The 17766-nt window shown below is 40.3% G+C and overlaps 1 protein-coding gene across 1 annotated transcript in view; it reads right to left on the bottom strand.

Moving 5' to 3' along the window:
* gpc5a (glypican 5a) overlaps nt 1-17766 on the bottom strand; it is an 87493-nt gene that overhangs the window by 542 nt on the left and 69185 nt on the right. The window contains exon 9 of the mRNA XM_088413533.1: nt 1-56. This exon is cut by the window's left edge and continues 542 nt beyond it. Within this exon, the coding sequence (XP_088269659.1) occupies nt 1-56 (56 nt within the window). The remainder of the gene's footprint in view (nt 57-17766) is intronic.

Genomic DNA, 17766 nt, shown 5'->3' with positions numbered 1-17766 from the left:
CTTTATTGCGGGATAATGATGATGGTCATTATGTTCTCTAGACACATCGGGATTCACTGAAAAAGAGCACAAACAAGATGCTATCATGTGCTGTCAGGAATTACACACACATATATATATATATATATATATATATATATATATATATATATATATATATATATATAAAAGATAGATATATAAAACAACTGTCATGACCGGTGGGGTTGGCTGTGTTTATGTTGTTTTGCCTCCCTCTTCAGGTGTTTTTAGGCAATCGCTCTTATTTTCTGTTGGCATCAAACTGCCTGCACTGCAACGTATCCCTAAGATCCTGGTCTGCTATTGTTCAGCGTCGCAGTGTCACTAGGATGCCGACATTGGAAAGATTTGATCTCGTGCAAGGGCTCACAATATCGTATTTACTGTGCATTTTGGTGCTTGATTCAATTTTGAATTGTTTTTTAACAGGTTTGATGATTAAAGCGTACAAAATGAATACCTTTCAAAACATTTTTCCACGTTGTCGAATCAATCGCGACTCGCTTTTTTTCGGGACTTGGTCAGGTGATGTTTGTAAACCGGGCTGTGATTGGTTGTCAACTGAACTACAAGCAAATGTCATTTTCAGGGAACGGCTAGTGAAAAAATGTACATTTAAAGATTTTTTTAAGAAAAAAAAAAAACTTTCATATTAATCGTAGATAATAAATGCATTTCTGAAAATAGCTGCAGCTTCTCGTAATGTTAACATTGCCCCCCCTCGAAATTTTCTGCGTTCAACACCCAAGTTCGTATATGCCTTTTAAATAGCCTCCTGCCAGCAAAAAATATTAGTTAGGACAAGTGCACCGCATGAGCTGTCCACATCCATCTTGCTGTTTACACCCCAAGTGCCGAGGGAGGAAATTCAGCCCCCTACCCGCCAACGTATTCTCTTCGGATGTTTCCCGGGGTCATCTCGGAATTCATCTTGTTCATCCTCACAACGGAGGGCGAAACTCCCAACACAAGGCCAGCTGCTCCAGGACTTTGGAATCGCTCGCTTAAACCTGAGCGTCATAAGTCTGTCGAAAGCGGGATTATCTACCCCCCCCCCCCCCATACCCTTTCGCAGTCAATAAAAGGCTGTGTTAGAAAAGAAACGAGCGCAACAGCAGAAGCTTTGTATTCAATCTTCATTTATACTTTTCATGATATCGCCTGTAATTCCAATGGCCGAGGGAGAATCCGCAATCAATTTCATTTCGCTTTTGCCCATTGATTTTTGATTCTCGGATCATTCCGAAGCGTAAATTGTCATCGCAGGGATAAAAGTTGATCACTGCAGCATCTGAATGCGGCCTGAAATCAAACACTTATCGATCGACTATAAAGCAGTCCCCGGGACGGCCGTTTGAACGCTTACGGCTCGCAGATGGCCGACCGGCCTGAACGTCGCATAACAGGAGCGGTGAAAAAAAACACACCTTATATTGATTTTTTTTTTTCCATATCCTACAACAGAGCAAAAGGCACCCAGACTTTTTTTTTTTTTAATCTTTCAAATGAATTCATTTATCAGGGTTACGCTTCTTTGTACTTGCCACATAGTTCAAAAGAAATCATGCTGGAAAATAGCTTTTTAAGTCATTAATGGGGTAAATTTATATTATTATGATGGGATTTGACATGTACAGGACAGGTGACCTATTCGAGGGAAGAAAAATGTGTTGGTATTCTGTTGGGTATGGTTGTTACTCATACAGTTTCAAATGGATAATGGGGTCAATAGGGAGCTCATCATTTTAACTCAAATTTAATTACATAGCACACAGCCACAGCTGAAGCCGAGTGTTGACTACAAAACATTAAAAAATAACCATCATCATCATATTAATAATTTTTGATTCTTGTTATCGTTTAATAAATGATTGTTATAATTATTGGTAAGGTTAATAATAAAAATAATAATTATTATTATTATATACGTATGGTACATATTCTAAATTGAGTGTTCTTATACCATTACTGCAGCTAATATGAGCAATTAAACAAGCTAACACGCTAATTTTATTTTGTATAGCTTATTGATGGCGGGGTCAATATTTTTTGCACAGTTTTAACAAAGTGTGGTCTAGTAAGCTTGTTTAGCTTGTTAGCGCTAAATTGTATACTTTTAATGCAGCTCCCTTGAGTAAGTAAACTAAAGCTTACGCTAAGATTTGAAGTTAATTTTCTTGATGATATTGCAAGTTAGATACATTGGTATATAATGTTTTTTAGCTTCCCTGCTAATGTTAGCTGCACTAACGCTATAAAAACCATTTTAGCGTTTGTACCTTACTTATTATTGGACAATTATTGTTATTTTATGTTTTGGACATAACTCTGGCTTACAGCTGTAGTGCGTTACGCGAAGCTTGTTTAGCTTGTTAGCGCTAAATTGTATACTTTTAATGCAGCTCCCTAAAGCAAGTAGACTAAAGCTTACGCTAAGATTTGAAGTTAATTTTCTTGATAATATTGCAAGTTAGATACATTGGTATATAATGTTTTTTAGCTTCCCTGCTAATGTTAGCTGCACTAACGCTATAAAAACCATTTTAGCGTTTGTACCTTACTTATTATTGGACAATTTATGTTTTGGACATAACTCTGGGTTGCAGCTGTAGTGCGTTACGCAAATTATTTTGAGTTGAAGAAAACAATGAGTTCCCTATCGACCCCAGTATCCAATAAGCTAAACTAACCTCCTTGCTAATGCTAGCTGCAGGTTTGCTAAGTTTGTTTGAAAGCAACTGCAGTAAAGCCACAGCTGAGTGGTTAGGATGTTGGAAAAGGTTGCTTGGACAATGAGGCTGGGTTTGAAGAGAGACATAGGTCAGAAAGAGAGGCTTACAACTGAAGTGAAATCAATAGCCGCTGATTCCTGAGGACTTGGACCACAAAGGATCAATACCACACTAACTGCCGTAGGAAAAAAAAACAAAACAAAGAAAAAACACTAAACACACGAAGAAAAGTTCCGAGTGGTTATATGAGGGTCGGCTACAGTATTTGCACTGACAAGTGTACATTTTACTTTATTTGCTTGGAAGTCAACCCACGACTCATATCTCAGAAAGCTCATCAAGTCGGGTCACTTGTAAGTCAAGGTACCACCTTGTACATCTCGCCCCAGCCTGAGGGAAGAACCTCGCTCCCGATCTAACCTCATTGATTTTTGTGTGATTTGACATTATTCGACGCCTGAAATCAACTTTCAGGAATCTTTTCGGTCTGCAGCTCAACAAGCAAAGTTTGAAGGGTTCCTTTCACAGGCGTGATTAAGAAGTGGAGGCAAAACCCAACCATTCCGTTTTATAATCCTGCGAGCGAGAGAGTGTGTGTTGGGCCAGTTTTTGTTCGAGTCTGTGTGAAGTAGATCCCGAAAGTCTCCATTATCGTCACCTATTTGTGGAAAAAATTGCTAGGTTTGTCTTGCTCCAATACGGTCTTATTATAACAAATGGGGGGAAAACATACTTTCCAAAAATGGGTGATGTGTTTCGTGACTGCAAAAAAAAAAAAAAACAAGAAAGAAGAAATCTTCTGTGCTACACCGCGGGAATGTATTAACATTTGGAGACGCGCTGGAGTGGAGACAAAGAAGAGCAAAACTTCTCTTTTATCACAGGCTTGATAAATGGTGGCGCAGATAAAGAAATACTTTTTGGAGCAAATCCTACAATTGTGTCTGAGAGACCAACCTGGTGGAAAAACAACAATCATGGCGGTTATACTTTGAACAACATTTCTTATTGCATTTCATTACATTCAAAGTGTTTTTTGTCAGGGGTGTTGTTAGTCGCTAGTGTCCTTTATGGTGTTTATTTCGTCGTATGGGGCGGGGCATGTTTTGATGTCTCACTATTTCAAATTGAGTTGCTCAGTGACAGGTAGGAATGTTCCGGAACTCCACTGGTACCAGAGTATAAAGAAAAAAAAATTCATCCGTTCCGTCAATTTCATAATCTGTTTTCTCAATTTACTAATCTGTTCCCTCAGTTTACTGATCCGTACCCTCAATTTACTAATATGTGTATTCAAATTATTTATCTGTTCCCTCAATTTACTAATCTCCTCACGCAATGTACTAATCTGTTCTCTCAGTTGACAGATTCGTTCCTAAAGTTTACCAATTTGTTCTCTTAGTTTACTGAATCTGTTCTCTCAGTTTACAAATCTGTTCCCTCAATTTATTAATCTGTTCCCACGGATTCCGAATGTGTGCTCTCAGTTTACTGATGCGTTCTCTCAATTTACTAATCTGCTCCGTCAATTTACTAATCTGTTCTCTCAATTTACTAATCTCACGCAACGTACTAATCTGTTCTCTCAGTTGACAGATTCGTTCCTAAAGTTTACCAATTTGTTCTCTCCATTTACCTAATCTGTTCTCTCAATTTACTAAACTGTTCCCTCAATTTACTAATCTGTTCCCTCACTTTACTAATCTGTTCCGTGAATTTACTAATCTGTGTCTCAATTTACTAATCAGTTCCCTCAATTTACTAATCTGTTCTCTCAATTTACTTAATCTGTTCCCTCAATTTACTAATCTGTTCCCTCAATTTACTAATCTGTTCTCTCAATTTACTTAATCTGTTCCCTCAATTTACTCATCTGTTCCCTCAATTTACTCATCTGTTCCCTCACTTTACTAATCTGTTCCCTCACTTTACTAATCTGTTCCCTCAATTTACTCACCTGTTCCCTCACTTTACTAATCTGTTCCATCAATTTACTTATCTGTTCTCTCAATTTACTAATTTGTTCCCTCAATTTACTAATCTTTTCCCTCAATTTACTAATCTGTTCTCTCAATTTACTTAATCTGTTCCCTCAATTTACTAATCTGTTCCCTCAATTTACTAATCTGTTCTCTCAATTTACTTAATCTGTTCCCTCAATTTAGTCATCTGTTCCCTCACTTTACTAATCTGTTCCCTCAGTTTAATCACCTGTTCCCTCACTTTTCTTATCTGTTCCCTCACTTTACTTATCTGTTCTCTCAATTAATCCGTTTCCCGAATTTACTAATCTGTTCCCTCACTTTACTAATCTACTTCCTGAATTTACTAATCCGTTCCCAGTATACTAATCTGTTCCATCATTTGACTAATCTGTTCTTTCAGTTTGCTAATGTGTCCCCTCAATTTTACTCATCTCTTCCCTCAGTTAACCAATTAGTTCCCCGTCTACCAATATGTTACACTTTACTTTATGTTACACTTTACTAAAAAATTCACATGGAGGCAGCATGTTCAGGGGGCGCCTTAGGTTCTTCACCTGAATTGGCTCTTATTACGCGTATGTGAAGGCGTATCTAAGCGTGTATTTACTGAGCGTATTTTTACAAAGAAAAGAGTTAACGACTGTTCATAGAGGCCAATCCAAGTGTGGGCTATTTGAACGGAGCCAGCCAAGATAAGTGTAAACAAGAAAGACAAGTGCTTATTTCTCAAGCCAGTAGATTTCTCCTTCATTTGTTTTGTTTACCATAGAACAAGATGAACTCAGAAGAGATGCTTAATGGTACGAAGCCACCCGAGACCACTTGGCGGGCCGTCTGAGTGCGGGCGGAACAATTGAAAATAACTGTTGCCGGAGACGGCGTCCCACTTTCATTAGGCTTTGACATTCAGAGAATACAGAATCAAGGAAAATTGTTTATCTCCAAAAATCTTATTGATTTGCGCTCCTCCATTCATTTGCCAGTGAATTATTTTTCTCTCAATATCGAGTCCATTTAGAAAAGTCACGTTTGACTTTTTCCAAGCCCGTTTTTGTGGAAATTCTTTTCTGCGTTATATCCAGTTCAGTCGAGGATTAGAATGTAATATAATGGATTATAATACTGTATAATATATGAGTGGAATGGTGGAAATGTGATTAGCACGTCCGCCTCACAGTTCAGAGTTAGGGTTAGAGTCCCGTTTCCTGTCTTCCTGTGAGGAGTTTGCACGTTCTCCCCGTGCCGATGTGGGTTCTCTAACCCCAAGCTAAATTGCCCTTAGGTGTGATTGGGTGTGTGAATGGTTGTTTGTCTCTGTAGGCCATGTGATTGGCTGGCAACCAGTTCAGGGTAAACTCACCTACTCGCCTAAGTCCTTAAGTGCTGAATTGTACATCTTGAACTTTAATCAAGACATATATTTGGCACATAGATATGCTATCTGTATCACCCTCCACTGTGGTATCTAAACATAACTTAGGTGAGAAAAGGAAGAACGCTCACCTTTGGACCGGTGGAAAATTGGAACTTAATTGGCTGTTTCCGTGGCAACTGAAGTTCCAATATACGATCAAAGCACATTTGTGGCAGTGTGAGATGATCTCAGCAATGTTTTGAGATAAAATAGAAACATTTTACAGCTTTTTATTGTCTTTGCATCCATGTATGAGAAGTTTGGAATGTATTTAGTAGTTTTAGTCCCAGAACAGCGTTTAATGAAACCATAAAAGCAAGGTTTAAGTGGATTTCTATTCAAATGCGATAATAATGGCCGTACTTGACTTTACTTTACAATTACACATTGGATCAAACTGAGAGGGCCGTTACAGAATAAGCATACAAACGTCGCTCCTCTCATAGCAGAATAAATTATACAAAATGTCAGTAACAAATCTCAGTAGGATTTAGCATCGCTTTACTACAATTTACAACAATTGTTCAATCCAAAAGATGTACTATTATTGATGAATCCAGACATTCAATCAGTTTTTTTTTTTTCCAAGAGCAATTAAAACGAAGAAAGACGTTTCTGGCAATTTTATCGAGAGAGAAAAAAGCCCAAAACTAAATTAACTTAACCACGCTGTTTCGGCACGACAATTATCTTCCAACTCTTCTTTTGAAGGCGGTAAAAACGAAGCAATTAGAAGGTGTCGGGAACAAAGCCCTGGCTCTTTAATTTGTGCCTATTCTAACGCATCAACGCCTTGTCGCACAAACAAATATTCCCGAGGAAAATAAAAACTTCAATCTTTGAGAGAAAATGAGCTGCCGAATAAAGGAAGCATAAAATCATGTGACTGGTTACAGGCCGCAGCCAACTAAAGCAGACATCGAGTTATTGGCCAACCGTTCCTATAGAGCAGTCACCTTGAATCAGGCCGGTCTGCCTTTTGTCCGATTTCATTTACCTTCTGCGGCTAAAGGATTTCAAATGTCTGGACTCTCCCCCCCGCCCCTATAAAACAAGCATCCATCCTGTCGGTGTGCAATTATAGCACGGAGCAGATCAATGGGCTCTAATTGAAGGGCACGGCATTATTCGAAAACAGAGAGGCCGGCGCATCTCTGCGTGGGGCCGACGGGATGATGAAGTGCTTTTGCTTATATCCCGGGTAGCTCGGCGTGGCGTGCCACGGTCGGAGCGTTTGCGTCCTGGATCCCATCACCCCGGCCTCAATTACATCCTGAGAGCAGTCAATACTGGGCTCTGAGCGCCAGTCACTCAGGCTCAGGTTGCGCGCGCGCCGCTGGAATACAAATCGGATTGAAAAAGTCCCAGCTCCACACCTGTGGTCCCTGCCGCAAATTTTTACTCAAGGGAGTCCAGAGTGGAGGGGAAAAAAAACGGCCCCGAACTGCGGTGCACTTGGGACCGAACGGCACGAAAATCCCCACCAAAAACAATGCCCAAAAAAAAAAAACCAAGGATCGTGTATAAAAAAAAAAAAAAAGGGTTCGATCCACGGAATCATTATCTACCTTAAACTGGGCCAAAATGACTGGGTCGCTATCGGAGAGCTTTATATTTACAACCGGTCCCATCCGGTCCTCAACTTCACTCTACATGACGTAAGCTTCAAGATTGTCAAACCGTTAGCGCAACCAACAAAAAAACAATCAAAAAACAAACAACAACAACAAAAAAAAGTATTGTCCTCAACTGACTGGCCAGGCAATCCATCAGTCAGCTCACAGGCACTCCTACAAGACACGTGATTAGCTCCCCTCATCGACCAATGAGGGCGGGAGTAGATTACAACTTGGTCAGCTACAGGCTCCGCTGGAGTTCCAAGTCTGAGGGCCATTACTCCGAGGCATAACTCCGACTTTCCGTGTTCTTGACTATAGCAACGTTTTCTACGATAAATTTTAAGGTGAAAATAAAGCTATCAATTTAATTTGCCTTTTCATTTAAAAATATTTGCTGCAGTTTACAGTTGATTGTACTGTCATCTTGTCTTTATAGTTTATTTGTACAAAGCTTGAAGATTTTCTTAAGTAAACTAAATTACCTGTATTATTGTTTTTGGTAGCCATATTGGATACACAATGTTGCTTTATTGCTATTTTACAATACAGACCAAATGTAGCATAATAATAACACACAGTTTTATTATTTGAAGCGACAATGGCATTTGGAAAAATATTTAATCCCAGATCAGTTCAAAAACAATTTTACCGACAAATGAGGGTAAAAAAAAAAAATCTGTCAAGTTACAGAAGTCATGTTCTAAACAATTTCATTAATATTGCAACAGAAGGATTCAAAGAGTGTTAACAAAAGGAGAGAATGCTGTAAAAATTTAATGCACAGCGTCTCTCTCCGCAAAGGAAAACAAAGCGAGAAAAAACACACACACACACACACACACACACACACACATTGCAGTCCTGATCTGATGGCTGCTGCTCGCCTCAAAGTCTTCTCTTTCCATTTTCTACCTTTTTTTGTCAATCCTCACAAAGGTTGAGCCAAAAAGTCAAATAGATATGAACAGCACAAGGTCGTTCTGCAGTTTTTGGCCTTCACCGATCTTGTGCCGTTATTCAAAAAAAAAAAAGCACCAAAGGATGTGAGAGCGTGCTTGAAAAAGAAGATTAAAAGTGCTTTAAAAAATGATTGAAATATGTTTTTTTTACAACTGTCAATCTAAACGTTCAGATGATGAGGTGGGATTTAGCGATTAATTTTCTTCATCTGCTTTCGTACAAGGTGACTCACTATTTTCGCTGTACGTAGTGATGGGAAAATGAAGCATCATGAAGCACTTGATTTTTTTTTTAACTCCTCGATATGGTGCTTTTGATTTAAAAATGAAGGCTAGGGAGATGGAAACGTATTCATTTCGTATTAATTTCACACAAATACTTTTGTGAAATCCACAGATCTTTTCACGTCTTTTTAAGACCCACAAACGTTAATTAACATTAACATTTGTTAATGTTGTGTACATATTTATCATAACAGTATTTATAAATGCACACCTGTTTATTTTTTAGATAAAATCACACTGTGCTGTTGCAAGATTTCCACGCCTCCAAATAGTCATTTTGTTCTCCGTCCACAAGGGGGCAGTGTTTGTCTCTGTTGAACAGAAACACGAGCATTTTTTCCCCATTTACAATTGGAAATGTAGACGGAAAATGAGTCTTTATTTAACCTTTAACCTTTTGTTTATTTCACATAAGTGGATCAACAAAATACAGCTCTAATTTGAGCCAACACAACCTTAACAAACGTGGAAATAGCATAAATATTTGCGAATCTGAAAACCACGTAAAAACCGTGAATATATTTATGAAGCTGGAAAACTACGTGGAAATCGCGACCACATTGACAGAAGTGAAAAACGTGAAAATGAGAGAAATATTCGTGGATCTGAAACTGAAAAATTATGAGGCAAATCTCCAACTTCCGACGCGGCGTTGAAATGTTCTCTCAATGCGGTTGTTTATGCCCGTAAGACAGCGCAACACCTTTGAAAACGCGTTGTTAAAAATAATTCAAATACAACAAACCCAAATAACTCAAGAGCAACGGTGTGGATTTACCAGATGTTTATGAAACACCTTGCCAATCCTCAGTCCAATAAATAAAACAAAACACTTTCATTTAACGGGCAAAAAGATCCTTCGCTAATTAGCATGATCGCACCGACCCAGTTCTGATGTAACCCTTCTGAGAAAACACACTTTCCATAATAAAGTTTCTAAATGTGTTGCCATCTCTTTCTTATTAACCTTCCATTAACCTTTGGATAAACACGGGCGTCTGAGTTTTATTTCCCGGGACCGCACGGCAACAGGCGTGGCCCAAATTCAGCGGGCCAGCTGCGGAATCGCTGATGCTTGATTAAGCCACTGATAGCTCGTCGACATGCCGTGGATGAAGAACTGGCAGTTCCTAGTGAGCCAAAAGCAAAAAAAAAAAACTAGCAGCTGGTGAGTCTGCATGTCCTATTTTACTCATTTCAATCATTTCAATAAACAGGAAGAAAGAGATGATCGCACATCTGGAACACAGAAAGATCGTTTTGTTTCCCAGGCTCGAATATTGATACTCAAAGGAAACCGGTAACCTATACCGGGAGTCGATATGAAATTCCAGCCAAAGGGGAAACAAATATGATGATATTTAAGTACTTTCCACGGTGTAATATGCGAATACTGTATATGTGAATATTTTAGGGTAATACAACTTAAGAGACGTCAGAAAAAAGTCACATATCTCTCGAGTCGTTTTAGAAATTCTATTCAAAACCTCCCTCTGTGAAAACAAATCAGGATTTGAATTGGCACGCTTATCTGGGTCTAAGCAGGCGACCGCTCCGAGGACGTCATCCACTTTCAGGCGCCTCGGGACGCTCGGCATGCAGAAATGTCATGCGTCCCAAAAAGCTTGCTTCTCTGTCTGCGTCTCGCCATAAAACGCATTGAAATATTTTGAAAAATGCTAACTAACTGAAGAAGTGTGTGTGTCTGTGCTTTCCATTTTGGCTACATGGTAGGGAGCAAATCCTGGGTTTTACTACCTTTGTGGGGACAACTTTTAAGGACGGAAGGTCAGGACTTGCTTTTAGAGTCCAGTATGGGTTTTGGTTGAGGTTAGGGTTAAGGGTTAGGCAATCTGGTGTGATGTTTACAGTTAGGGGCGAGGAAATACACTACGCCAATGAATTGTCCCCACTACGGTAGCAGAAACGCCACCAGAAGCCCACCCCTCCGTGTGCGTGCGCGCACGTGCCCCAAAAGGACCTCGGTCTAATGGCTGAACCAATTCCTGAAGCTCACTCGGGTTCTCCCAGTAGATGATTAACTTTGTGATCCATTAAGTGACTTCATCCCCTCAGCAAGGGAAAAAAAAAAAATAAATCATCCTCCCCTCCCAGGATTAGGACAATCCCTCGGACCTCATCAAAGGGACTCCAAGGTGAACAGGCCTGACCACTTTCGAGAAATTGTCAGCGAGGAGATTCCGCTGAGCGCCCCTAGCCAAAAAGTCAAGTATGTATGTCTTCAGCAAAATACACCGCAGGAGTGGTTCTCAACTGCTCTTTCAATGATGTACCCCCTGAGTCTTTATATTTCGAAAGGGGGGTGTAAGGGTAAGAAACATTTACATTTTCGTAAGCATAGATTTTTTTGTTTAGATTCGGACCAAATGTTCAGTAATATAGCAGACTACCAACAGCACCATTATCTTAACAATTCTTCCCTCTGCCGGAGTGGCATCAGAAATCCGGCGTGGCGATCGTGTGCAACAAACGATAAGAAAGTGCAAGGCCACAACCTTCGTTTTAAATTTCCTCCCAAATTCCCTGCCAAGGTGTGAATGCGGCATGAAATAAGGTACGGAAGCGTGGCCAATTGATATTTAATTAATGGCGGGTCTGACTGGAGGGCCCTGGCTCATCTGCTGCGCGTCTCATCCAATATTCATGATTTACAAGTGGGCCTCTTGCCACATCAAACTTTCCGCGCCATGTTTAGTATCGGACTCCCGCGTTCGCACGGAACACAAAGTCTGAAGATCCAAAGTATTCGCTGTGATGCGTGCCAGCAGGTAAGACGCTTTACACGCACGTCGGTTAATTGGTATTACCCATTCGTGAAATGAAGTAAACAACATAATGGGCCGTAATATCATGTAATAAAAGGAATTATGAATGTGATAAAGACTGAAAATATGCACCGGGGTGGGGTGGGGGTCTCGGGCCGATCCCATCCATCTCCCACTGTCCCTCTGCCCCGTAGACACCCTCCCTCACCTCGACCAAATTTTAATGCACTGCACCACGCTGGGGGTCATACCGTACAGACAGAGCAGAGATAATGGTGTATGATTTATACTGACAGCTTTATTTATGCTTCGCAGTAGGCAGGAGACAATACCAGACGTTAAGAAAACCTTGCGCCAGAATATCACGGTGTGGCGGTATCACCAAATTTTGTATTAAATAAGTTTAATAATACGCAGCACAATATTAAAAAAAAAATATTGATTCGAAAGAAACTATCATCGAGTGATTGTATGTAATGAAGTAATAAAGGCGTGTCGGACTGACGGATATCTGATGGAATGTCTATCCCGAAAGTTACGACGACGGATGAAAAATATACTTACGACATTTTTAATCAGAATGGTTTTTTTTAGCGTTCGTTCGTAGGTCTGTCGACAAAACGGGCATCCTTCGGCAACGGGCTGAAAGACGATTGGTCAGTGCCGACGGATTCCCCACCTCTAGATACTACGATACACAATGAGAGCTGCACACTGCAGTTGTGTGTCAAAACAGACAGTAGGAGAAAACGTAGCGCTTTTCACAGATTTGGATAGTTCTACATAGCTGGGACTTTTAAAATCGCCAGTTATCCGCCAATGCCTTCTCCACAGTATGGCTAGACCAAGTACTCGAGTAATTTGAGTAACTCTTATTAGTGTGCAACTCAGAAAAAGGATGTCAAGGTAATGTTAGAGACAACTACTAGTGCTCTGCCAGAAACGCAGCAAGAAGGCCAACTTCGAAATAAACCTTAGTTTACCAAATAATAAATGGGCACAAATTGCCACGGTACGCTTTTATTTTGAAATCCTTCCCGGCAGGGTAACAAACTGACGACTCTTTCTTGCTCCTGACGATACAAACAAAACTAAGTTGCTCTGAAAATGTTCAATCTCCGATTCAGACTTAATTATGCTGACATTGCGATCCTGCACCTGTTGCAAATGTTTACAGGTTTTGTTCTAGCTGCGTCTAGCAAAACCGAGCTGCTCGCTAGCATATAGGCTGACGTTATTGTCGTAAATGACTGATGCTGAACACAGTTGCCATTCCTACTGATCACTTTTTAACACATACATGGCTTCATTAACTAGGGTCATCTGTCCAACATGTTAGATGGAATACAACATAAATGCCTTCCACTTCCCAGGAGTCCACAGCGGTGTTATTAAACTGCCTTGCTGCCTTATGATGATAGATCTCCCTACCAAACTTTGCACCTCCAGTGACCACAAGTTACCCTCAAAATATAGAGAGAGGGTATGTGCAGACAAGTGATAAAAGCAATAAAGTCTGGCTCAATCAACACGCTAGCTCGGTCCATTTCAAACGAAACCCATTTGAGGGGACGTGAGGGGAAGAGGAGGAAAACTTTTAAAGGTCGAGCAGAAAAGATTTTGCTAAAAGAAAAAATATTGTTTTCGGGACGCATTCCGAGTGTTTCTGAACCTAATGGCAGGCGAGGCCACTCGATCCACCACGAGGGCTGCGCCAAATAGCGCCTTTGAAGTGTGACAACGAGATTTTGACAACACAGAAGATAACGGAAACTTCACCAACAGAGGTTGCTAGTACAGTGCCGTGAAATCGGTATTTAAACCACTCTAGTCACATCACACCTCCAAAAATACCTGAAGACGTGACGGCGCACGATTCAAAGCCCAGGACAAATTGTGAATTGCAGTAAAAAAACAAAAAAAAAAACTGCTTCATACATACTATCTAATCTCTTTTGTAGTATCAGTTCTACTTTGTAAAGGGATTCCATCGGGCTCAAGAAAAAAAAAATCATTTCTAATTGAACTTTAATCGACATTCTGAATAAAAGTCCACATAAAAACAGCTTCATACATATTGTACATTACAGGGAATGGCCAGTCAATTTTCTTTGCGGCAAAAACCGAAGAACTCATCCGACTGTCTCCGAGTCACAATCGCGACTGTTTGCCAATTTCCCAGCAGGCCTTAGTGACAAGCTTCTTGATGGCAGGTGTGATAATGGATGGTTCTAATGGTCAAGCCTGGACCGCACATTAGGAATCGGATCGATTCTCAGCATTGCAGACAGGAAGTGAAGCCAGCGATCAATGGCGGGCTAATGTGCGAATGGGAACGGCGCGAACGTCGGTATCGCTGATCAATATCTATTCGTTGTCAGCGATTACATTTGGACATATAGGACACTTCATAATGCGGGATTGGATAATTAACATGCCCAATTAAGATTGTGTGGCGGTCAGCAAGCGCTAATGGAGATACGCTTCCGACTCTCATCGACTGTTGTGAGATGGATCTTAATGTCCGCCAACTGTTGGACGCCATCTTAACCTGCCTGAGTAAGACGACTGTCTCTCTTGCCCCGTTGCACCGCATACTTTTTTTTCCTAACTAGATACTGAGCTCCCAACGAGAAAAAAAACTGTAAAAAACCCAGGTTCTCACGTTCTACATCGGTGTTTGATATGTCCTCCTGAAACCCTTTATATGCATTTGTGTCCACTATCGTGGACATTTCTTTTGATCTATAGCTTTTGACTCAGCGGCGTCCTCAGTAGAGGACACCATGGTCTTTCCAATGATGTCTCATACATTTGAGTGGCATGTTATTACCTTTGCGGTCTCGCTGAGACAAAGTGGACACAACAGTGGACAGAAATTTATAGGATGGGTCTCTGGAGGATATGGTAAGTTTTAGAACAATCTAAGTACTTGAGAACATGCTCATGCAAGCTTTACCAAAACAAGTGCTGAAAAGAGATTAAAAAAGAGAGATTAATTAATCAAACGCGGTAATTAATTGACATGTTGAGTCTCATTTTAATCTCACCTCAAAAAAAGTTTAAATGCATTGTCTTATTTTGACAAATAGAAAGATTGACATTTTTAGCATGCTGAATCAGTGTTAGAGTGTGGTGAAATTTGATCAATCTGATTGTGTGTTCGCAAGAACAGAAAGTGACAAATTCAGATAAATTGTGAGGGACAGCCTGAACAATTTTGTTGTCTTCTTGCACATTTCAGCGTATTTCTGGCGGGACGGAAAAGCGAGATGACTTTGTCAGTGTGGCGCAAGAGGGATGAGAATTGTATGATATTAATGTGAACGGGTTTGTAAACAAAGTGAAAGAAGCCACACTAGAGGACGACATGGGGACATAAGTAGATGCACCAGATCAGATTCACTTTTGTACTATAATTATTATTATTTTTATGGATGTTATCTGGCTAACAACTTTATCAAAACACACTACACAGATAGCGTTAGGCATTGTTTAAGTTTTTATTTAGCGTCCCAGTAAATATTTTTCCATTTTTATTTTGTTTTTTCTAACGATGAGGATTAGTGATTAGCGCCACAGTTGGCATGGAGGGGTATTACTTCTCGCGCACGTACAGAAGATACTCTGTTGTGTCATTTCCGCCATTTTTTCGTTTGATCGACTTCAAAGCCAACTCTTCTTTGATCACCGTGAAGAATGCAATGTTTTCCTCTTAGATAAAAGCGTGTCTTCATCCATTATGGCAGAAGGTCACCACAGAACACGTCCGAGTTGTCGCCCTTTTCCTGCGGGCCACGGGAATTTTCTCCATTCGCTGCTTCCACCTCGACTATATGTCCATCCCGAGGTCTTTTGCAACAAACGGGTTGGCGATGTTTTTGTTTTTTCGGTGGGGGGGGGCATGTAGTCCAGGAGGAATTGCTGATGGGAGAGCAGTGTGTGGTTCTGCCGTGGTTACTGATGCGCATCTAAGGGTGACCTTGGAGGCCCGAGGATGAAGGCTGAGTGACATTTTCAGAGGACACGAACGGGAAGGAGAGAGCACCTGCCCGTCATATGTCAGTGCGCTGACAGGTGCTTTGGATCATGCACAGCCTCTTCACTGCAGCAGATGATGCAACGATGATTTGCTGTAAATATTTTTGGGGTCAAATACTCTGAATCAACCCAAGCCCATAATTTGCCCTAAACAATAAATATTTACCGTAAAATCCCGTGTATAATACATACCCCCGGCTCCCCGCCACACGCACACAGATCAGTCCCTTGTGTGGTATTTCATCCAATCCTTTGTACTTTACATCAAAGGCATACATAAGGAATGCAATGAAAGAAGACACTAGGAAGCTGAAATTTCACCCAGATGATGACAACATGTCAAATTTCAACATGGCACGCTACCACAAGTATGCCATCAATTTTCTAAAATAATACAAGAAGGATGTACAAAAAAAGACCCAAAAATGGTCAAAATACTGCATAAGGATTTTTCCTTTGTACTTGTGTATAATACACTGATTAGCATTTATTGTTAGAATAATTGTACAGTATCAGGGTTATCCCATATTTGTTGGTACATTATTAGACATGGGTGCTTTCTGTTGGAGTTTGTGAAGAAGGTGTGAGGAAAGAAGATGGACTCGTGCTTAAATCCGCCAGGATCACAAACTGATTGTTTGCATTGTTATCATGCGTCTCCCCCAACCCTTGCGGGCAGCAATGGCTTTGTAACTAGGGCCGACCAAAACGAATTAACGAGGAGCAGACGGGGTGTGTAACAAGCCCGGGAGGTCTGTCCGCTCTCCTTGCGAGTAACAGTTACTTGTCTTCCTTCTGGTTTGTTGTTTATTGAATGTTCTAGATTCATTTAGTTCCACAATGATGGACTGTCACAAAAATAATGTGGAGCATTTCGAGTGGGTAAACTGTTTTTGAACATTTTGAATGGGTAAACTGTTTTTGTTTTGTTTTTTTAAACTACAGAATTCTTCATAATTAATGCCGAAAACTGTTCTAAATATACAAATGGGAAATTAGTCATCCGGACCAAAACGATGCACAATACCCAAAGGCAAACAATGACATGGTCTCAAACAATGAGAATTACAATTAGGTCTCCAATATAGCAGAAGAAATGATTGTACTATTTCAGGAGATGGGCTGGAGCTTACAAAAAAGATTTGGGACCCTCTAATGCATCTATTTAGCGAATTGGAGTCAGAGAATTTATTTCCACACAGTGTGGCGTGGGTCAATTAATTCCAATGAAGAGTTCAGCTCCTTTTTCATTGATGAAGCAGACTTTTGTGAAAAGGCCTCTGTTTGTGACACCGAGCTAATTATTAAAACAGTCCGCCCCATAATGTGCGCTTGCCCTTTTCACGGTTCATTAGGACAATGAGAAACCTTTCCAGATGCAAAACCATGCTCATTAAGCTCGCTATTGAAGTCAATCTAAGTGTAATAAAATGATTGAAAACCAGATACTGTACTGTACTATATGTGTTATGATAAGCAGCGTTGAGCTTTACTTTCTCAACCTTTCTTCCAATGATGAAGCCCCTGAGAAATATTTGTTTTAGCCAAACGCACTCTAAAAAGCACAAAGCAATTTTGGATTTAATAAAATGAAATGGACCTAAAACAAGGGTGCCGTGTCTGTTTTATTAAACGTTGGAACTACAAGAGAGATTGTGTAACATCATCTGTTTTATTTCTGGCTCGTTTGCCTGGAAAATTGTGTCACTAATGAAGATGCACGTCCGCATAAAGCTTAGCAAAAGAAATAAATGCAAGAGTTTGCAGAACGCAACTTAGCACTCATGTTCCACCTAATTCGTTCTTAATTTGAAAAGAACAGTTAACTGTTTCTGTCACAGTTTTAGAGTTGCTCATCCTAGTAGAAATGGAACCATGCTCTTGGACTTCTGGACTACTTAAAGGCGCCAAGAGCAAATGAAGC

This window comes from Hippichthys cyanospilos, chromosome 4 (assembly GCF_059441005.1).
Source record: "Hippichthys cyanospilos isolate Australia breed blue-spotted pipefish chromosome 4, RoL_Hcya_1.0, whole genome shotgun sequence".
Lineage (NCBI taxonomy): Eukaryota > Metazoa > Chordata > Actinopteri > Syngnathiformes > Syngnathidae > Hippichthys > Hippichthys cyanospilos.
The sequence above is the reverse complement of the archived record's forward strand: the minus strand, read 5'-3'. Positions and strand labels throughout refer to the sequence as shown.